Genomic DNA, 24,253 nt, shown 5'->3' on the forward strand with positions numbered 1-24,253 from the left:
ATCAGTACAATAAAGGTTCATTAGAATAAAACATTTAATTTTTGACAGAAAGGTATATCCTCAGCTGTTATCTTAAGATGAAGGCAATGAGTCAATGATGTTAGGGTTTGTAAATGAGTCAATGATGTTTGGGTTTGACAATAAAACCATTGGCTTACAAAACCTTGCTACCAACAGACCAGTCTGAAAATTTCTCAGGCCTTCTGCAGCTGTCACACGGTGTATTATTGTTTCTTGAAAGAAAAATTCTTAGTTGCTGCACTTCAAGATAAAACTCTATATGCTTCAGAACTACACCATCCAGCAATACTAGAAATGTACAACCAGGAGCACTGCTCAAGAAACCATCTTCATCACAGCATGCACACTTTGCTGGTATGACCATCGGCAATTAGATGCTCGCCATAATGGCTCGGCCATGGCATGTTAATTTGTAGATGGAAGAATGTAATGAAAGTGACTGCCCATGTCATATCCCAGAAGAGACAGCAAAGTGTTGCAACTGCCATTGACATGCTGCTGCTATGTCACTACCCCCTAAGAGCATAACTTTATATGATGAAGGAGCAATGACAACATGATCCCCACCCTTTAACACGTAGCTTGACTTATAAAATGGAAGAGAAACGAGAACACGATTCCCATTTCAACGACAGGGAGCATGATCCAGGTGAACTTGGGATCTGCCCATATTTTCTTAGCAGTGGAAAGGCTCTGACCTTCCTATCAGGGCTTTGCGACTCGTTCTTCATCATGCACACACAGAGAGAGTGTAATTAAATATTTGAAAGATGTAGCGGGAATGGCTTCTTGGAACTAAAATGGGGCTTGGAAATTAGGCTGCAGCAGCAAGCTTGCTTGTGGGGAAGGTGATTCATGAGGTCCTCCAACACAGAAATTGGCATCTCGTTTCAGTAATCATCACCATAATCATCGCCATATGCGTGGTCTTCATCTCCATTTCCATAATAGTCATCATAGTCTGCTTCCTCAGCAAGATCACCGTCTTCAAATGCTCCAGCCTCATCACCATCATCCGCTGTCCCTGAATTAACTTTCTCTTTGATGTTGTCAGGGTGACCATCGGCATCACCAGTATCTGATTCAACTTTCTGTTTCTTCCCATTTTCTTGATCAGACTGTCACAATGGATAATAATTAGTGATGCATCACGCAATGTTTAAACCCATCTGTTCTAAATTCATATTGCCACTTGACAAGAGCAAAAATAATCCCCAGGACATGATATCCATGGTACCTCCCACTTGCAACAACTGAAGACTAGTTTTTCCAAGGCTAGAACAAGTTATAGAGGAGATGACAGCTTATTGTATTTCTTTAATGACAATATAGTGCCTGACAAATACACTTTGAAAAAAGGGCGACACCTTGATGGGCATTCTCACTCGAGTTCTATGAGTATTACTAGGTGCAGACACATCAAGGTAAGAAAAATAAGCCTCGCTAACGCATTATTGGTGAAGACTCTCAACTTCTTTCTGGCGACAAAAATTTGTCTGGTGATAAGTACATGGAGTGAAAATTTATTCTCAAGTTTCCTCTGTATGCTATAGAAGAGGCCCATTTGCTGAACACAAAAGAACTTAAGTTGAAAAATGAAGGAAAGAGAAACATACAGTGTATAGACTCTCCAATGCTCCATAGTTGATTCTTGAACTGAAGGTCTGCAAAATAAAACCAATTTTGGTATCCAAAAAATTGGATTAAAAAGAATACATGGATAAAACAAACAAAGAACAAACTCCATAATAAAAACTCTGAAATTTCATTAAAGCAAGCATAAAGAAGAAGATGAAGAAGTGTCTCAGGAATCTAAATATTGTAGTACTCATTACATGGGGAGAATACCTTTCGCTTAAGCATTTGACGTGTTGCTTCGAGAGGAGTTCGGGCAGGAGTTGAATTCTTAGCTTCTTCAGCACGTTTTTGTTTTCTTTCCTGCACCCGAAATCAACATTATAGAAGGAGAGGACATAAAACATAAAAGGGCAATTGTAAGTCCAAAAGTTACTCTCAGAGAATTAAAATATGGTAAACAAATTCAGCATGTGAAATGGATCAATTTTGTACAGCAATACTTATCTAAACAGCAAAACATATACATTTTAAAGAAGTTGATAACAAAGAACCAAGGAGATAGTTTACAATGACAGTGTTTTGCAGTTAGCAACCCTCATTATTTTATGCTTTTTAAAGCATTTCTAGATTTCCAGGCAGCCTGGCTTCCAGTTTTGGAGGAAAACTACTGGAACTTAGAGAAGCTACAAGATATATATTATACAGTTTCTTCTTGTATAAAATGGAATGAGCATTTTTCTTAATAATTTTTTAAAGAAAATATTTTTAACATTAGAACAGGGTAGGGTTAACAAGAAACACATTTATAGAGCTTAAAATGACACGAACAAGTCAGTATGCACCAAGGAATTTTACAAAGACAAATTATGCGATAGAAACTGAATTGGTAGACGTTGGAACTCAAGTGTCAAGTACAGATGCCAGCACACATGCAAGTCGCCTGATGGAATGGTACATGCCATGTTGTTGCATGCTGGACACGAGCCATGCCATGCCCCACAAAAGATTTAACAACCATTTTTCTAATTAAAAGATTAATAGAAAAGGTTAAATTGGTGCCCTTTGAGGCACTGGTACTGGCCCGGCATGGTACATGCCAACTAGCACATCCAGCACCAGAAACCATGATTTGGAAAAAAAGAGGCTTCATATTGCATTGAATATGCATGGTCAAGTACCATGTTGACACACTAGCAAGTGGAACCACTAGAGGACATATTGATAGAAATGGAGGTTAGCATAGACTGCACGGTTTAAATGGTGCAACAGATAAAGCTCCAAGAACCAAGAAGGGTCCCTCAAATATTAGACAAAGGATTTAAAAGAGCTAGTGGAATTGCCATGGAAGTTGGAAAACCTGGTAAAAACGTACAAGAGGAAATGACCCTAGATACAAAAAGTGGTGGAAGATAGTTCACAAATCCAGATTTAAGCTGATGGGACAAGGTTTATGGTCATCATTACCCAATGGAATGGATGCTGCTTAAAGTAATCGCACATTTAAGAATTCTGGACGGCTGAGTTAGCAAATTATCATCATCATCACCAAGACTTATCATCAAAATGGAGTTGCTATGGATCAAAACCCTTTGGAAAGCAAACGGAAAGAAAAAAAATGGACAAAAACAAAATTTTCCAATGTAAAAGAAGTTGAGATGCAGGAAAGGGAAACTGATCTATCTTAAAAGATTTGTGGAGAGAAAACATCTAGGTTCTTACTATTTGCCACTGCTGTGAGAGCATTTGCACATGGCTTTGGATTTTATTGCAGGATTGTCATCAAAAAGTTTTTTTGAGATTGTCATCAAAATCATGTTGATTTGGGGATAGCATTTACATGTGGACGATTCTTTTGGAAGATGTTTGTAGATATCAAATGGGTGAAACATTCAACCAGTTTCTTGTCATTCAATTAGGGAAACTTTGCAAGAAAAATGCAGATTATTTTCATTTTTGCAAAAATGGCCACTTTTATATTTGTTTGGCAGAATCCATCACTTTGGACTTTACTGGACTGTTATGCCCCTGCTTTGCACCCACTATAAGAACATTTTACTTGTGCATTGACCTGTATCATGTATACATTTAAATGTGCATTCACTTGTGTTGCCCGTGCATCCATTAGCAAAATATGTGCATTCCTTTGAGATGAGGGGCATATTGATCTGCTAAAGTCCAAAGTAGACCATTTCTGGGAGGAAAAAAAAGGAGTTATAGTGACATGAGTTTGCAGAACTGAAAATAAAGTGGATTTTTTTCTACAAAATCCCCTTTCATTTGTAACATTTTGCCACCTCTGGGATTCATGAAGCATATCTAGAACCAACTCTAGTGCACCCACGCGTTTTAGATATCAACTTAAGATTGCAGTCCTCTTAATAAAATCCAGTGCGCAGCTAAACTCAATAATGCCTAAAAATCATGCTTGTTGAGAATAATTGGTGAGTTCTAACAGATGTTTTAAGTACAAGCAGCAATTGCACTAGAGTCAGTGTCACTAGATACATCTTATTGTCTTATGATCCTTGCCCCAATATACTGATAAGGTCTACACATAGATGGGAATGATTTTTACATAGAAATTTTAGGCACATAATATTGGAGTGAATGCAATGAACGCAATAATCCACAAAAGCCCAACTAACATCCTTAAAATAGACTCTAACATGTACATGATACTCATGTAACACACACTATCTAAATATTATGCGCATCATTTCCCAAATACTGGATGGTCTGTGAACAAGTTCATACGCTAATCAATACTCTTAGCAGTACTGGGAAGTAAAACGGTCTCTAGGCAGTCATGGTGGACAGAACAGACATCAAACATCATAATGATCATAGCAACAACAATACAAGGAACTTGGATATCATAGAACAGAGATACAGAGTAGAAACTTGGAATGACAGCAGTGTGAGCCACATACATCCACATCAAACATGATAACAATTATATCAAATTAATGATTATCAAGCAGTGAAGAACTGCCCCATTTGGAGTCCATTGTGAACATTGAGAATTCAATCTCATAACAGGTTGACTTATACCAAAATCTGAGAAAATTAAACAACATGCTAAGAATCAATATCATGGTGTATGATAATCTACTTTACCTTTTTGGACTTCGCTAGAGCTGCTGCAGTTGCTGTAGCAAGTTCCCGAGCAGCAAGCAGATCTTCAGAACTATCTGCAAAATTGGCTTCATAAGCCTCCTTTGCAGCTGCAGCAGCAGCTTCCTTAGCTGCTTGTTCCTGTTACATCCATAATCAATCACATTCACTAACAGCATTAAGAATTCCATTCATAATAAGCAGTCATCAATGCCTTTTATCACCTCAAGATATTCTCTGTTCATTTCTTCCCAGATAATTTTTTTAAAATGCTTCTCCTCCTCATTGTGGAGGTATCCATCAACCTGTAAAATTGTCCAACATTAGCTACATATAAGCTGTTCAACCGTGCTAAGAAAATTAGAGGGAAAGCATGTAATAGTGCGTTCATGTAATCAATGCAGGCAAATGTGTGCACAGTATAAAGATTGGCCAACATATACAAGAACACTGATCGTTGGTTAAATAGAGAATAAGCTACAGGCATGGTGAGAAGAAATTGATTATCATGGATAAAACACCTCGACATCATCAATATCTGAAAATGTTTCGGATTCATCGACTGTAGTGTCAACTGGTTGGCCATCTGGTTCCTGGGATTCATTGCCACCAGACGCATCTGCAGCTTCATATCCTGCAGAAGCCCTCAGAAGACTTCAGAGTTCCCAATAAAGCTATCCCCATTACTACGATAGAACGAAGCACCAACAACAGCCATGTTATCGAACTTGATGAGAACTATCCAACATACCAACACTTTCATGTCCTTTAGAGGTTTGTGATTCATATCCAGTTTCATCTGAAGTAACCTTGGCAGAAATTTTGGCTCCTTCCTTTTCCTGAAAAGACAGCAAACTTGTAACAAGAATTTTTTTTTTTTTTAAAGGCAGCAAACCAAGAAGTATATTAGACTAGGTCAATAGGATGTCATGCACATAGAAAGGCAACCAAGGATATGCAGACCTTATTTGGTACCTAAGGTTTAAACCCAATGAAGGATTTGAGACAGGACCGAATAATAGCAAAAAGCTTTTGTAGCTGGGCACCCATTAGATGGTTCATTGATCCGCAGAAGTAGCAAAATATATGAAACAACTCTCCCATTAAAGGCTTGGTAGTTCAATCTCTTAGGAGAATTTAACTGGCATCTTGTCTTAACCTTGAAATCCAAGACATACTACATAGCATGTAGCTCTCACTTTAAGGACCTTGCTTCTCCACTCTTTCCCAGCAATTCTTATCCCCCTCTCAATCATTGCAAGTATATATACACAGAGTTGCTTCAATCTAGATTTCACCATTTATTGCTTTATCACTTTCTGGATGAAGACAAAAATAGAATTAGAGTTGAGTGGATGAAGTGATACTGGAATGCAATGTCCCCTACAATTTATAGGCCACCAAGAAAACTTGCGGTTTGTATGTATTAGAATGCTGGTCAATGAAAGAGGATTCAGGAAGCAAGATAAGAATATAAAAACTGAGGACGTTGAGATAAATGTGTGGTAAGACTATGAGGATAGACTAAATCTTTGTATGTTAGACGAAATGTGGAGTCAACTAAATAAGGATAGTGATATAGAACCTATGAAGATGATATAGGAATGTTTAATGAATATTTAAAGAGCTTTTGATCCATGGTGAGTCAGTATGGAAAGGTGTTCGAATAATTGTTGAGGGCTCCAGAAGGACAGAATTTGGACAACCATACAATAGCACCATAGATAGCTCTTATAAGTATTTAGAAAGCCAAATAGCTGGGGGAAGGTTTGATGGTTATGATGATGAATATGGATGACCATAACTATCAAGGATGGAGAACAAACTGCAAAATGGTGGGAGAGTTGGAACAAAAACAGACATGTCTTTTGATAGCATTTGAACAGCAATCTATCCAAAAACAGGTAACGAATGTAACTAAGTAACAGTGTTTGGAGAAAAACAGTATTTTCATAACTATGAAGAGGGGACAATTTACAAAGCCTAGACAACATGATGATGTTTCGGTGGGTATCTGATAAACTAAGTAAAATATTCCAGATCTATAGGGACTTGCATTCATTATCAAATAATTTTCCATATGCACTGCAGAATTTTTATAGTATAACTCAGCTGCAGGGTGCATGATGCCTCAAAAATAATCAACACGCCCATGAATCTAGAAATAGTAACTAGTAAATGAGAAGCTCATCATGTACCTGTATAGAACTGTCTTTGTTGTCAAAAAACTGAGCGTCATGGCTAGATTCTCTCATCTTTTCCTCTTTGTTTGCTTCTTCCATTCTCTTCCTTTCAGCACGTTGGAAGGCTGGAGGTTCTGCACCACCTTGAAGTCCTCCAGATATTTTGATGAACTGCAGAAACCAAGATAAACATCAAATATAGCATTACAATCCACTTACAGGTAGGCATCAAAAAGAGCAAACAAGGAATTACTTTATCATAGCATTTTTTACAAAGGCCATGGGCAAAATGAGAAGCCGTATCCTTGTGTTTACACAGCACTTCACCAGCTTTTGGCAATTGGCTTGAATGAGACTCTTCATTAAACTCATCTGCCCGTGTAAGAAACTCTTCAATCTAAGAGGCAGATGAAAAATGTGGAACAAGCCCAAGAATCTCATTAGACATATATAAATATCATTGCTTACTGTTACTGGAAATTAAAAACATGGTCTATGTAAACAACTTCTCATTCTGCAAGATATGAATGGATAACCAACCCATATAGCCCTTAGTGCAGTTTTATCATATCCTTTTCAAATTTCTTATCTATGCATGCTGTCACTGGAGCGGTCACAAAATGAACAGTATGAATGAATCCAATTTATGATTTAGAAATACCCAATCCTGGTGATTAGGGTTTTTATTTTTTTTTAAGACATGGAGATCATGTGGATATTAACTTGTTAGCCTTTCCATTCACCTTTTTTTAACCTAGAACACCTGCATGCATTCATTATACAGCCATCATATGCATAAACGACAAACCCCAAAAACATCTGATTTTGGTTTTAGGCATTCTCATTTTTACAGATTATGATCTTCTGAAGGAACTTTTAATCCAAATGCTGCATCATTCAAGTTGTGCTGACAGGATTGAGTCTCAAATTCTTGTCCTAGGATTCCAGATCAACTGAACATATCAAGAATGCATATACTATGGAAACTACTCAGCTCATTTTAATGGTCCAGGTAGCAAAAAATGGTTCTAGGATAGACCTCTACTGCAAATTTATATTATGGTTGTCCATGTTCCACATGTTTGAGGATCCTTCAAGAGTTGTCCTCCATTTTAAAAGAAGCTGATTGAGTAGAGTGACACAGCCTTCAATTTATCATATGGTTGGAAATATAATTGTACAGTGATAAAGCCTTGAATTTATCATAGACTAAACCATAACTATATCAAGCAAGGTTTTGTCCGTAACAAGCTTCTTTCAGTAGTCCTATTATTTTAATGAGCATATTCTTCTTAATCCTTGAATAACAAGTATCATATAAATGCAATCCATTTTTTACATCCACCTCTCTTATGAGTTTCCACTTCTAAAAACTATATTTTAGCAAGAAAAAAAGGTTATTAAATCACTATGCACATGCATGAAGGATATGAAACCATGCGAACGAAGACTCTAAGGCCTAGATGCATCGAAAGGTGGTAGCCTTGATCTTTAGCTAAATACTCAAGGTTGTACATCATTTTTGATATGCAAGAAATAAATAGTAAAACCCATCAAGACTGAAAAGCAAAATACGAACATAATGTTTCAGAAAATCAAACAAGCATAACATATAACTAACAAAAAAGAAGACAACAACCTGCAGCCTCCCAACTGTGTATCATTCACTCTGCTACTCATACCCTTGACCCATCTAATTCAGATAAAGAATTGTGCAGTAATAAGTTTCAGACCTATACATCATTCGACTTGTGTTATGTCTTCATTCTTAGCCATCTGAACATAGATAGTGACATGATTAGGACCTCGCAAGAGGTGTTCCATGGTTGGATGGATCATATAGTCAGAGTTCACTTACATTTTAATTACCAAGCAATCTGTATTAAGTGAATCCTTTCATATTAGAGGAAACTATAGAATTTTTCTTGAATATAGAAATTAAAAAAAATAAAAAATCCAAAATTCCCCAAGTTGTGGCTTAGCATGACTTGAGTTTTGCGTAGGACCATATCTCCACATGAAATACTATTCAGCCTTATGAGAGAAGCTCACCGTCAAGCAGCCGGACTCAGTATTCTCGAATTCAATCAGACGTTTAGTCAGTGTTGCCTCGCAGATGTGTACAACGGATACCTGATCAAATATGAAGCACACATTGTATCAATTAACAAGGCAGTCCAGGTAAAATGATGATGTATTGATAAGAATAAACTTCACAGAAGCTTTTTGCCCTTTTTGTCTCTCACAAAACAGTTTTAAGATTTTATTTATTGAAATATTCCACTAAAAAATAGCAATAGAATTTGGCACAGTACAAAAGCACCAACATTTCCAGACAGCTAGGAGTTACATTACTAGAGCTATTTTAGATACATTGATAAGAATAAGCTTTACAAACACTTTTACCCTTATTGTTAAACAAATTCAAGATTATACTTATTGGAAAATTCAACTAAAAATGGCAGTTAAAATGTAAAATATGGCATCAGCATGAAAGCATCAACATTTTCAGTTAGCTTTAGAAAACCAATTAAGAGTTCACGTGTTCTTGTAAAAACATCAAAAACCATACCATTGTTACATGGATTTGGGTATGCGGGTTAAGATCAAGGGTGCGTCTAGCAGTTTGATTCATCATATACCCATGCATTAGGATACAGTGTGGAAACTCCATAAAATGGGTATGAGTATGCTGAAGCATGGTATATCACCTAAGTCTGTAGAGATTGGTAGTGTTTCATTTTATTCCCCTGGATATATACTTTATACCCACTTGTGCTGTGTATATATACATTTTCCTATTATGTACACACTCATGCTTCTTTCATGAACACCTATTCTTGTTTTTCACACAAGCTAGGGGCTAAAAAGTAAATGGTTAAAAAGCAAGGGACCAGAAATAAAAGTTTTTATCAATAGCACCTGAGTCACAAAATGGTATGTAAATTGGGACTTAAATTTAATTTGCACATAAAAGTATAAATTTTGATGGAATCAAGCTATTCATCAAATGGTCTTAAAGCAAGGTTTGTTGTATTGGTACCGGGTATTGTACTAGTATCTTACCAATGCAGTACGGTAAGCCGAATAAGGTATGGCATAGCTCCTATACCAACACATGGTTGGGCGACACTTTTCTCACATCTAGACATGTTAACCCCTGAAACCAAGTGGTATAGGCCGGTACAATGGAAAACTAGTCATTTCCCCTTGGTACAAACTAGTTTGACCCTTGCATCACACAAAACCTTGATACCATATTGGTACGTTAGCGGTACAATATGGTCCAACCAATAGAGAGCGGTATGAGTTGGTACAGCAAACCACTCTCAAGTAAACTACATGCAATACATGCTGTCGACAGCCCAACCAAAACCCTATCCCTAATCCCTTTCTGACTGTTTTGGCACTAAACGAATCGTAGCCTTCATCAACTAAGTGCTCACTACTGACATGCTACATCCTTCTCCAAGCTTGTTTGCCTGTCATGGGGAACATTCAATCCGACAAACCCATCCAATCCTAGGTAGGTAGTACCTTGCACCCTCCCCTTCATCTTCTCTCTCTTTCACATTTTCTCGTAGGTTTCCCTAAACTTTTCCACCCCCTTCTCTCACCTTCCCAAGCCATTAAAGTGCCTTGCCTGAGAGTTTTGATAACATGTTGGACACACATATCTTACCCCAATCGTACTCGTGTCATGAGCAAGTTGTCACGAGTACACAACAACATTGAAGTCTAGATATCCTAAAGTCAAACCAGCCAAAAGCTTTTCTACCTTCATGAAAGTGAAGTTCAAATTCCTGACAAAGAACATCACAAATATCTTACAGGAAGTCACTTATCTCGCATTGCAGGTTCCCATTCGCATTGGTTTATGCATTTTATTCATGTCAAAGCAGAATGATGAATAAGCAATTATTCCCCCAAAAAAATAACTAAAGCAAGAAATGATTTAAAGGAGGGGGAAAAGGAAGGTAATGAGTAGAAAAGAAAAAACAGTCTACCTAAAAAGGGTCTAATAAAAGAAAAATTGGTTATTGATTGAAAGTTGAAGATTGGCATCCAAAACCTCATTTAAGAGATTTTTTTATAACTGATCCAACCAATAGACATGTGAGACTTTATAGTTTCTACAAGAGAACAAGAAATCATTTAGAAAAAGAAAGAACTTTGATTTGTTTAAGAGATATTATTATTAGATAAAGCATACAACCAGTACAGGCCATACAAAGATGGTCACAAACCTCAAAGGAAAATATGGCACAAGCAAAAACTCCACCATCGATCCAACAATTATTTGAACATCAAGCGAAGCAAGGTTTGCCACATCAGAACCAAACCCAATATCAGAATCATCCTATTATAGTGTTAGCACATGGTACGGTATGAGACAACGAGGCATACCAAGTGTCAGCATAGTACAAGAATGCATACCGGTCCAATACTGGTACAATATGGTGCACCCGGTATGGTACAGTACCGACCAGTAAGGCAAACCTTGATGCAAAGGAAGAAGCATCTAAAGCACTTACTAACCCCTGAGTAGCATACATCAGAATCCCATGTTTCAAACCTACATGTGGGTAAAAAAAGCAATGGAAGGAGGTTAAAAAGATAGGTCTAGAGGGCTTGTCTGCACTAATGCATGTGTCAGATGAATGTAAGGCGATGATGATCCAGCACCAAGGATCAAGCAGGCACAACAAAGAGACAATACATACTCAAGCATGAGTGGCCACAACCAGTGACTCCACCACCATGTCTACCTTAGATGGATCTGCCGCATCTTCAACCGAACTGGTTGTAGTGATATTGGTGGGTTACAAATACAGGTGATAAAATTCAATATGCTGATCGAACCAGGTCCATAACGGTTCCTCCTCGTCCAACATCCCCATCGATTCCCAGTCCCTCCTCAGGCCACCAACAACCATGTTCCGTTCCCAATCTCTCCCCTCGAATGCTTCGTGTGTCACTATAGGCTGCGATGCCTAGCCTTGAACACCAAGCTCATGGCCACCTGATTGTCAACAACATCCTCCACTCCTTGCAACCCCCACGCTACTCTCCACTTCCATCTCAAATTACATTATTCTTTTTTTTTAAAAAAAAGGAAGAAAAAAAGACCCTTTGAGTTCCTCTAAACACTCCTCATCCTAACAACAATAAGATTTAATTCTAGATCTCTAGTCCAAAAAGAAACTTTGACTGTGATAAACTTTTCCAATAATCATTGGATGAATATGTTAATCTTTGCTGACACTTTGACAGCAGCAATCGTGGGAATAAAGGTGAGGAGGTAGAGAAATGTCAATCACTTCCAACATTTGGCTCCTTAACATGCCTCTCCAATTTTCACAAATTTATCCTAGAACTCTCATAAAGTCATAGGCAACAACCTAAGTTTTTAATAACTTTATAACTAAGAGAAGAAAGTTCAAGAAATATAAACTGTACCAAAAAAACACATGCATGCATTGCGACATACCCTTAATAAATATAGCTAGATATGAAATGCACATGAGAATTGGTCACCACCATTCTAAGGTACTGAGAATATTACATTATAGAGAATACAACAAAACAGAACAAGCTTATACACTGACAATTTCCACGTCCACTATTACCTTTCCCTCCAATTCTTTTTGTCTTTCTCTAATCACCAAAAAATTGAGATTACTAAATTTATCATTCTTTACAATATCCATTTCAACAATTGGCTAATGGAAACATAATTCTAATATCCCCAAAATAATTTATCATGTGACTAAGCTAGATGAAAGGGAATTACATGGTATAAGAAATTGTCATTGCTGTCAAAAAATTATAATTCAGACACATGCTCTTGATGACAAGAAAGGTGTCATACTACATTTCCTTCAAAACTAACTACAGGAAGTGCTTAGGAAGCAGGTACTAAAACAAGACTTAGAGAAAAACATATGAAATCTTGATTGTAGCATAAGTCTCAAAGACATCTTACATGCTATATCAGAAGTGGGGTATTACCTGATTCTGCAAATTAAGTAGATAGTGGCTGTACCACGTCTCATACCATACTAAAACCGGCATGCCTCAAGAATTCAAACCTTGTTTGCCAGATACCCTAGGTAGAAGATTTGGCTACCAAGGGTGAAAGACTTGAAATCTACCAAGCAAGCACCCAGACTGAATATTGCCAACATTCAAAACCCACCATGCAGTGCACATTAAAACTTGATAGAAGTCTAGGTATTTTTTGTTTCATATAAAGTAAATATGGCAGGACTTATGAAAATTGATCATTTTAGATGTTGCTCCTAGCTATTTAAGAAGAAGCATGCAAGGTTTTTTCCACCAATAGCAAGACTTAAAAAATAGTTAAGTTTAAGATTATTTAATTGATAAACATATGAAAGTTTTGGGAGTTAACATTAAACAAACAGTCATTTCAATTTTGAAAAGGACAAATCATACAACAAAAGATTCATTGTGGCACTATCTCATATGTTATAATGTGAGTGTACACACACACTCTATCATCCCAAGAAGCAAGGTTCGCCATCTCGATATCGGACCCCCTACCGATACCATCCTCTTACAATCTCGGGACACAGTTCGGTATAGTATGAGGCAGTGTACCAAGTGTCGGTATAGTATGAGACAGCGTACCAGTATGGTACGGTATATGCCTACAAATTAGATTATCAATATGGGTTTGTTATTGAGTATAGAGTGATTTGAATATTTGCTAAAGTGGGAGAAAAACTGTACATACTTTAAAAATTCACATAGAAACAACTGCTTAATAGAGGATGAGTATTGGAATTTAACTTAATCAAATCATATGAAAATACAAACAACGTCAATCATGACCTTTTAATTTCGTAATACATTATTCATTCACATTCTATTAGATTTATTAACCAATCAATCATGTAGCATATGATGCAAGTTTATTTGAAATAAGCTTCTTATAACTTACGATATCAGATTTAGAATAGTTGAGCCCCTGAGAAAGTGCAGATATGTACAATGCTGCACCACATAATCCACTAGGTTTTCTCCCTGTCTGTAATACAACAAGCCATGTCATGCAATGAAGAAACATGCTTGATTGTATTAACGTCATCATCATGTTTAAAATTTAAAAAGGGGTAGAAGAACAAACGCAGTGAGATGCTTACCTGCATCCAATCTCGCTTCATGCTAGCTACTATCCGCAGTGCAGTTTCAGAAACTGCATTATTTTTTCGGCCCAACAAACCTAAAATTTAAACAAAAAAATAATATATCTGGTAATTTATGGATGAAATCAAATCCACAAGTACCCTGACAGGCTAACAGGGAAACATATCATATAGTTTGGGAAGAAGGATAAACATATAATATTGATCAACCGATAGTTTCAGGCATGACAAATAACATTGAATACCTTGATTTAACCAGATGAAAAGGAAAGCAATTAAATTATGGAACCAGAAAACTTATTTCTTAAACTTTTTCTATTTTATTATGTAAACAATGGATATGTATTATTTTTGTGCATAAATAATTTGAGTTAATATATGGCATATTGGCAATTTTCCATTAAGTGGTCCATCTGTCATACATGATATAGCAAATTTTGAAAAGTTTGGAAGGAGATTTTATCAGTTCAAATATATATCTTCTAAAAAGGAGTTCATCTATGTGCAAGCTCACTTCAGTCTTTGTTAAATCTGCTACCAGATTGTTAGAAATGGTTATGAATGGCATCAGTAATTAAGGAACCTCAACCAAAAGATTGTCAGCTGTCAGAAGTCAGAACATAACACCTGAATTGATGGCTCTAGAATCAGTAACCTAGCAGACAAAGTAGCTCAATAAAGGGATTACATGATCTTAAGCACAACTTGCAGATCCCTTTCCAATAATTTTAACTCATCTTACTAATTTCCTCTTAAGAATCAATTATTAAAGGGAAAAATCTTCTATGTTCCACATCTCAACCATTCGATCTTCAAAACACTTTTCATCCCAAATCCATTCTGTTTATAACATTATCATTCGCAGCAACCATTGAAAAAGAAACCCTGATATGTTTCCATTGAAGCATAGTGGTTACACCTTTTATGTTACTGTTCATCACTAAATTGGCACAAGAAGATTTGACACCAGAGATGAATTGCCTCCAAAACAACACGCAAGTCATCTACATGGGTGCTACATGATCAAGTAATTAGCTGACTAGCTCAAGACTCGAGTATCACCAATTACTAGTGTCTGATGGTTGGTCACCAATCAACACCGAACACATAAATTGAAGCAAAAGGTGGGGGTTCAAATGGACAACATAAATATCCAGTCAGGATCCAAGTCACCAGAATTTTCAGCAATTGCATGAGTAGTGATGAGAAAAATTGGCTGTAAACACCTTCAATAAATAGATCTCATATAGTGGGTCTCAGGACTATAGTCATGATATGCCAATTTAAAGTGGCAGTTCTAAATAAACACAAAGGTAAACATACATCCAGATGGACCCTCACCATATACTGACACAACAGAAAAAAGAGTTGTATAGGATCATCACACAAAGAATGGACAAATATAGGGACATTACACAAAAATGATAATGCACACAAGAATTTACACAAAATTAATTATCGTATATGAACTAAATTTCTACTACCAATTTGCAAATGTTCTGATAAAATGAGCGAGACAATTATCAAGGCAGCACAAGACCAAAATGTCGACAGAGGGAAGGAGCCAAGAAAATACAAACTAAATAGTAAATAACAATACACTGAAAGAACTCAACAAGCATCACCTCCAAAAATTTAAAGCATCTTCAGGGATTTAAAACACAATAGAATTATCCAAAAGAAATTTATCTCTTGAGAACAACAAAATTCTGATTAGAAAAAAAAGAACCAAATCAAATACAGAAGAGATAACAAAGGATTATCATGCACCTACGCTCTGTGAATCGATGGATGAAAAGGCTGGGATCAATAAGTTTCTGGACAATTGGATGTTCCACAAGACTTAATGTTTTGCAGAGCTGTAGAAACACAGCACCTAACACATAACTGTTAAAAAGAACTTTAGATGAGCAAGGTTCACCATGTATATATGCTATATATAAGACCAAATAAATGCCACAAAAGATAATCTTTCTCTATCTGCCTTTGAAGAAAGAAAAGGGGTCAGAAGCATACGTACACATTTATCTGTAGGTAGTCTGAAAAGTCGATAAGAAGGTATGCTTTCTTAGTTTGCCTGGGAAAAGAAAAAAAAATTAAACAAAGCATGGACAGCTAGAATGTCAATGCTCACTGCATTATTGTCTCTCAAAGATACAAAATTAATTGTTTGGTACAATTCATGCACACTTCCAAGTAGCTAACAATACATACACTCGCATGTTACATAATGTTGTTAAAGGCAGTTGCCTAGGAGCTTGGGCAGCTGCCTAGGGGACCATGTGCCCACTAAGTTTGAAACATGTACGGCACCATGATTAGCATGGTCCAAAGAGGCTAGTAGAAGGGTCAATCTATCCACTCCTTATGAGATTGTCAACTATTACCTTGATAAAGAGGTTGAGAAGTCAGGGACCTGTAATTCCTTCATTAAACAATGGAATTCATGCGGTCTGATCCTGATGGATGGTAGTTGGTCAGGGTCAAAAATGATAAACATCATATTTCCACACACGGAGGTAAGATTGTGTACATCTGACCCTCCCTAAACCTTGCAATGGTGGGAGACTCGTGCACTAGGATACCCTTTTTAGCTGACCCCAACTAGTTTGAGATTAAGACTTAGTTGAGTTGAGTACTCAGACATAAAGGCTGTTTTTCCACAAGACTAAAAATGTATTTACACACATCTAAGACCACATATACCCACTCAACTTTGATGGTGGGACCAGCTAATAAGATGGACAAGAAGTATGATGTGCAAGTAGAATGGGAGCAATAACTAAAAGAAGGTTGGAGAGGAACTGACAGAGAAGGGGCACATATTATAGATCCCCCATGCAGCATATTACATTGATTTGATGACGAAGGATATTTGGAAAGTGTAGGCTCAAGTCTATGGTGAAGATTGTTTAACAGTACCTCCAAATACAAACAAAACAACTAATGCCTGCACAAATGATGGTTGTTAAAAATTATAATGCAATTAACAGCCATTTTTGAGCCATTTACAAAGACATTGGGAAATCTATCTTAACTAACAATGGACTGTGCTTTACATAGCGGAGCTCCTTTTGAGTCTTATGATTAGATAATGGTGACAAGCACACAAATAAGCATTTCAGAAGATAGAGTGCCAATACTGAAAACAGATTTGCCTGGCCAAAGCACTACGCAAGATGCTAGAATATTTTTACAAGAAGTAAAACATGCGGATGGATAAGACACGCATTAGCCACTTTGCTTTCACAGTTTAACCTAAATATTCCATCAATATTTCCACCTTCTGCTTTGCATCTGCCCCTCGATGGTCATTGGTCATAAACTCTCACCCTCTCGAGATGGTTAGATTATCTATTCGGAAATCCAGATTAATAAAACTCCAACTATAGAAGACAAGGATAAAATAAGCTTATCAATTCTAAGAGTGTGCATTGAAGAGCAAGCTGAGTTTCTAAATTTTGACTTTGATGATGCAAATCAAACTCATAACAGTCAAATTTTCTCCTAATCTTGGATGGTAGTCAAACCAATTTACACTTACTTCCTTCCAAGGAAACAATTTTTGGTGTCCGCTTCAAAACCGGTTGTGAAACATCTACCTAAGTCTACCAAGCCAAGTGCTGGGTATCTATCCAAACAATGACTTCCATGAGGTAGAAGGAAAGGTAACGCAAGACAACCGCATCTAAGTACCTCTCAATTTATTGTGCATTATTTACTTCTTAGTTCCATTCTTTATACACATATATCAACTGCACTAACCATATATTAGTCTGATTTTACATGATTTTCAATAGTTTTTAACCCAAAATTTCAGCACAACTTTCTTGCTAAATTTTGTTTGATGCTATGCAATGCTAGTTATTTTTTAAGTTGTATTTTTAGAGAGTTAGTACTTGAAATCAAGGTTTCAGGAACCGGTACCAAGACCCGTAATTGCATATCTATCCATGTAATTGCATGCTGAAGTGTCAGCACATAATATATACCATGTCAGCCATCAGATCAAACATGATACATAATCCTGAAGTCTAATAGCTAGAACAACTTCAAGCCATAAATTTCTACTAAATAGTCTCTCTTATTAGCATGTCAACCTCATAGTATGCTTCGCCATTTTATATAAATCTATTGAATCTCACATAATTACTTCAAAAGTTAAAATCTCAGCTACCTCTGACTCATAGCCAAGGTTCTAAATACCAGAACCAAACCCCATACCCTTTTTCCATCAAAACGGTTGGTACTGATACAGTACCAATATCAATGGCATGTACCGAAACTGATAGCAGCAAAAAGAATGAGAAACCATCAATACCAACCAATACAGTTGGCATGGTACCATCAACATGAACAGGTACAGAAGAGAACTGCCAATATGTGCTAGCACTAGACCTGCAAATGGGTCGGGTCGGACCGAGTCCTGAGTGATCCCGACCCGACCCGATTTCTTGATCGAGTCTTGATATTGGACCCATACCCATCCCGATAAAAAATTGGGTCGAGTCGGATCGGGTCGGGTCCGTGGTCGAATTTATTGATCCATTGGATCATTCAGGTTGAGTCGGGTCCATATATAATCCGGCCTCAAACCATGAAATGCGGATCCAGTTCGGATCCTATTTGGGTCGGATCGGATCACGGGTTTAATTTATTTGAAACCTACCATCAATGAATACTAATACTGGATGACAACTAAGAAAGGCCTCTTTTCTTTTGTTTCTTCCAATCCTCTAACTGTAATTTTTAATAATTAATTGTATTGGATAGCATAGGAAAACAAGTGATTTTTTAGAAGAGTCAAGATTTTAGAAGTCCACACAAAAAAAGAAAAGTAAAAAAAATATATAAATTTTATATAATGATATAATTGTCCCAATCTAAAACATTATACAAGAGGAATACTTGTACATGATTAAAAATGAGATTGCATATACTGTGGATGACACAACATCTGTGCACATTAGAGCATGCTCTGAAATTTCTTAAAGTCAACAAAATGAATTGGAATTCAAGAAGCCCTCTTGCTTTTGTACTTCATGGCACAGTAAACGTAAACCAGAAGGTTTAGAAAACTGAGTCCAGCTAGAAGCCAAAAGAAGTAATCGAGATATTCTTCATTTAAATTATCAAGAATCCATCCAATCTTTCCTCCTCGGGTTATTATAGATATTACAACAGTTAAAATAAATAAACTGAAGGGTTTGAAAAATTTTTAGTTTTGGAGATTTTTAGTTTGGGAATCGGATGGGGAAGCCCAAAGAGTTTGAAAAATTTTGACCCAAATCCAAACTCCTATTTGGGTGAGTCACTCTAACTGAGTTCGGATCCTATGTTTGGGTCCGGATCGGATCGGGTCGGGTCGGGTCATGTATCTTAAGTTCCAAATTAACCCAAAAGTCTCCGTGGGTCGAGTCGGGTCCAAATTCGGAAAATCCAGATCTGACACGAAAAAAGGAACGGATCCAATTTTAGAACCCGACCCGGCTCCATGGATATTTTAAATGGGTCCAGATTGGGTCGAGTTGGGTCGGATCGGATCACGGATCAACCCAATCCATTTGTAGCCTTAACTAGCACAGAAGGTTTCAGTGACACAAAATCTGTACCGATGCAGTTTCATGTTGAAATGGTACGGTACCAATAGACAATAGTATTGGCCCATAAAGTCGATTTTTGAATCCAAGCTCATAAGTCATAACTATTTAATACATAAAGGTTTTGAAGAACTAAACTACCTGAGTATTGTTTTATGTACTATGACTTCACCTTTCCATGTATTGCCATGAGTTCATTTCCTATGGGACATCATTTAAATTTGAATAATACAAAAATCTCTAACTTGAATAGAATTTTCCTTTTTTTTTTTTGTGGGAATGTCATAAAACACAAGTTATATGGTCAACTACACATGTAAATTTTCTTCAAGTTTTGAACCTCGATCCGAGATGTCCATACATTATGCTATTCGCTGGTTCCAAGTTTCCATTAAACATATAAAATCAAAGGCTTATTTTAATAACTAAACAAATGGCCCTGACATAGACCATCTTGTATTTTTATTGTATATCAACTATGACTTCATTTAGAAATTTTCCTCAAGGAAAAAAATTCCTAAGAATCCTCTTAGGGCCTGTTTGGATAATCCTGTGCAATAGGACCATAGGGAGGAAATAAAAAGACATGGTCCAAGTCAGGCCTATATTCACGGGATTCACAGGAATACCTTTGGAGTGGGTCGGCTGGAATGCCATAGGCAGAAAAAAACAATGACCTCGGCAGGTCATTTTTCCTCATTACAGTAATGGGCCGGGAGAGGTCCAATTGAGATGGGTTAGGCCAGACCTCATATTCAGCAATACTAGAAATCATGTTTCCAATCTTAAGGATCCAGTAAGATTATCCAAACTGATCCTAATCTTTGAATAGGGTAATTTATCAAATCATTTGGTTTTAATGGTTCTTAGTTACTGGTCACAAATTATTAGTTGATGTGGGTTTAACTCATGCAACAAGGGTCGATTTATCCAGTATCCATGATGTACATGTTAGTGCCAGCAATTTGCCACCATGATAGTGTTCCATCCAGATATTAAGGTTTGCCTACTTAAATGATATCAAACTCGTTTCATCAAATTCATTTGTGCTGCATGAATATCTATCACCTACAGTGAGGACTAAGAATTTTACACCACATGTTGCCTTCTTATCATTCATGTGTTGATCGAGCATTAAGTATATGCTCCATCTAGTGAGTGGACCACTAATAAAAACTCACAGGTAATGAAGTGCATTTAATCGGAAACAAAAATCTCTGAGCTTAATACTATTTTAGAATTTAGATTTCAAATCATAAGAAAGCCATGACCGTAGCACTACGACTGATAATTACATTCTAGAATAATGCTTACCGACAGGCAATGTAAAGGCAAGCAGCTGCAACGTGAGATGTTCTACGCCCCCTAGTGAAATTCTTGTCAACAGCTATCTTCAAAAAAGTAGAAGGCAGGATCTTGTGAGTAAATTAGTTTACATATGATTTTCTTGAAATTAAAATCAAGCTTGAGTCAGAAGTTGAATACTTGATAAAAAGCATGAGCTTTGTTGATTATAGAATCCCCACCACCCACTCGCAGACTATTTACAATATCCCTAATCTCATCTCTCCCTGTAAGATGTTGAAGAGGAAAATGATATTGATGGATGAAAAGGAATTAATATAACCCATATGATAAGCTAAACTTCAGCTCCAAGATTGCATGTTAAAATAGATAAGGAAACTAGAAGAGCATGGGTAATCATAAGCCGTAAGCATACAAATGTAGCATAAATGCATTTCACGAAAACTTGTCCTTGACATATTAATAACAGAATCTTCTACTTTCTATTACCAAAGCATAAGAAGATATTTTCAGGTACAAAAATGGGGAAGTGAAAGGGAGAAAGAAAAAAATAAGAAATCATATCCCTCCCGGCCTTTTCTTTCTGGAGATGGTAAGGTTCGCTTTGAGGTCACTATGTTAGATATGTTTCAACAATTCTCTTGTAGTTCTCAAGGATAGCAAAAGGCAGAAAAGGAACCTAGAATACTATGAAGAAGTTCTAAAAGAATCTAAAATCTTCTTTGGTCTTTAGATACCTAAAAGAAGTGACATGTATCTTTGAAACATGAAACATACCTAATATGCACTAGAAGCATAATTATGAGACAATGACCATCATTGGACCTATATGGATTCAAAATTTCAGAAATTGGCTCTGCTTACACAACATCATTCTTTTTTGGAGAAAGTCTACCTTGTTATGACCAGATCCATTATAATTTCCATTGTAATCCATCTTTTGCAATCTACCATGATGTTTCCCTAAGAATCATATTAAATCAGTCTTTTATTTTAGATAAACTCAAAAATGCAACTACATGCAATAAAATATATTTTGTTGGATCCCTTCCTTTGCATAACATACCAGAGTCTAACACTAAGACCATTTTCTGTATCCAAGCAAAGCTCCAACTTGAGCTATTAACCCTTATTCCAGCTATATATATATATATATATAGACACACACACATCTTACATGTCTGAAAAAAGGTAAGTAAGCAAACCAAGAATTTCCAAAGATTAACATAAAATCTTAGTTCCACACACATTTACCACAACACAAGTGACTAACTTGCCAATTTGCATTATGTACCCATGCATTTGATTAAACACAAACAACAAATAGACCCATGAAATGGAGGGAAACTCATAACATACCCATGAAAGAGAGAAAACTCATAACATACCCTTCATTAAAGTTCTTTCATGAGATGCAGAATACCCGCTCTGAACACTGTGCAGGATGGAACCAGCCAACCGACTCTGCACGAGAAAACAAAATCAACACAAATTTGAGAAAAAGAGAACAATCATCAAAAGCATTAAATCAAAAGGCACCAAGTCTCTCTCAAAATAATTCCACCAAAGCATAAGTCGTCCACACATAACAAACCTGGCCACTACTATCCTTTATGAAAGTAGGCTCTGTAGCATACAAATCTTGATCAAGAATCTTCCCGCAGTAACCGCAGATTCTAACAAGAGCATCACCACAAAGAGTCCAAGCAACAAAATCAGCAATTGTATCATTTGGCACCAATTGCGAAGTCACAGAGACAGTAAAACAAGAGAAAAGAGAGAGAATCACTCACATGTATCCCTTGTCCGGGTCTTTAATGACGGGTGTGTCATCCCCGCAGTGACTGCATCGAACCATCGCAAAAACCGATAGCAACCCCTTTGATCTGGCTGCAGATGACCCCAAAATCAGATTTTGAAACCAAATACGCTTTTAGACCGATCTAGAGAGCTAATGCAGCCCTTAAACCCTGGAAAATTGAAACCCTAGGAGCTGGGCAGGGGAGAGGGAGTATGTTCGAGGTCTTTGGAGCTACAAGAAGGCACGAATCAAAGAGGAAGAGTGCAGTTTGGGGACAACAAGAAGAATCCTATATGACGGGAAAAGGGGAGATATGGTGGGGGGGAGGGAAGAGAGAGAGAGGAAGGGGCTTCACGGCCTTGTGGGTTTACGTTGGGTTCCCGGGGGGGGGCGCGGGTGTGGGGGCCGCGTGGAGGGAGGAGGAGAGGAGAGGGGAGAGAGAAAGGATCTTCCACGGGTCTTACGTAGATTAGGTTAAGATGGATCATGGTGTTGTTGATTTGCACCCGTTGGATTCGATGGATTTGGAGATTGATTGGATAGATGTGGTTGCATGTATTTGGAGCAAAGGCGCAAACAAAACGATCCACCCACGGGCTACTCATCCTTGATCGGAATCCAAACTCGATTCAACTTAATTATTATCAAGCACAAATAATTTAAATAATTTTTTGAATCGAATTTAGGTAATAAGATATTTTATTCAAAAACTGATAAATTTATTTAAATTTATATATATTTTTAATAATATTATTTTTATTTATAATATATATATATATATATTAATATATATATTATTAGTAGATTAAGTTTTAATTTCGAATTTGAATTCGAAATTAAGTATGACTCGACTGATATTCAAATAAAATTGAGTCGAATTGATCTTGAGTTTTATTTATTTTTCATCGAGCTGAACTCGAATTTGGGATATTAAAGTCCAATCAATCTCGAATCGAATTTCAAATTCAAGTATTTTGAGTCAAATCAAACTTGAACTTCCAACCATTCGATTCGACCCAGTTCGATTGCACTCCTAAATAGAGTCATGTACAATTTTGATTGCAACATTTTTTTCTCTAATCTTTAACATGACTGTGATTTCAAATCTTTCGAGATATGATAGTGAAGAAATATTTTTAAAATCAAAAAAAATAGATGTCCGATTCTCAAGTCAGTTGGTCCAATCAATATCATCAACAAGATATCATTATGGTGTCATCATCATATTTTATTCTCAAAAAATTTTAAAAATAGAAATAGAAAAAAAATCCTCAAAAATAGAAAAAAATTAGCAAGGATAAAAATGTAATGCTCCAGCCTACTTTTTAGTTAATATAAACCAAAATCATACAGTACATTATCAGAAAATCCTCGTGAAGCCATTCACCTCAACATGCCTAAGCCTATGTAGCTCAAAATAGCAACAAAATAGTAACCAACAAAAGAACTATTCTCACTACTTATGAGTTCCCAGATCAT

General features: G+C 36.7%; 1 protein-coding gene across 1 annotated transcript; it reads right to left on the minus strand.

The window, feature by feature from the left end:
- Positions 1 to 78: 78 nt before the first annotated feature.
- On the minus strand, positions 79 to 23,162 carry LOC105038628 (transcription factor IIIB 60 kDa subunit). The gene is made up of 19 exons (XM_010914492.4): positions 22,767 to 23,162; positions 22,568 to 22,649; positions 22,362 to 22,437; positions 21,154 to 21,239; positions 20,983 to 21,059; positions 16,089 to 16,145; positions 15,843 to 15,955; positions 14,066 to 14,145; positions 13,864 to 13,950; positions 8,949 to 9,029; positions 7,150 to 7,293; positions 6,912 to 7,067; positions 5,465 to 5,552; positions 5,235 to 5,347; positions 4,938 to 5,018; positions 4,717 to 4,854; positions 1,870 to 1,959; positions 1,638 to 1,685; positions 79 to 1,139 (listed from the first exon to the last, which is right to left on the minus strand). Exons 1-19 carry the CDS (start codon positions 22,829 to 22,831, stop codon positions 912 to 914), a joined length of 1,890 nt encoding a protein of 629 aa, XP_010912794.1. The 5' UTR covers positions 22,832 to 23,162; the 3' UTR covers positions 79 to 911.
- Positions 23,163 to 24,253: the final 1,091 nt, after the last annotated feature.

This window comes from Elaeis guineensis, chromosome 1, assembly GCF_000442705.2.
Source record: "Elaeis guineensis isolate ETL-2024a chromosome 1, EG11, whole genome shotgun sequence".
In the NCBI taxonomy this organism is placed as follows: domain Eukaryota; kingdom Viridiplantae; phylum Streptophyta; class Magnoliopsida; order Arecales; family Arecaceae; genus Elaeis; species Elaeis guineensis.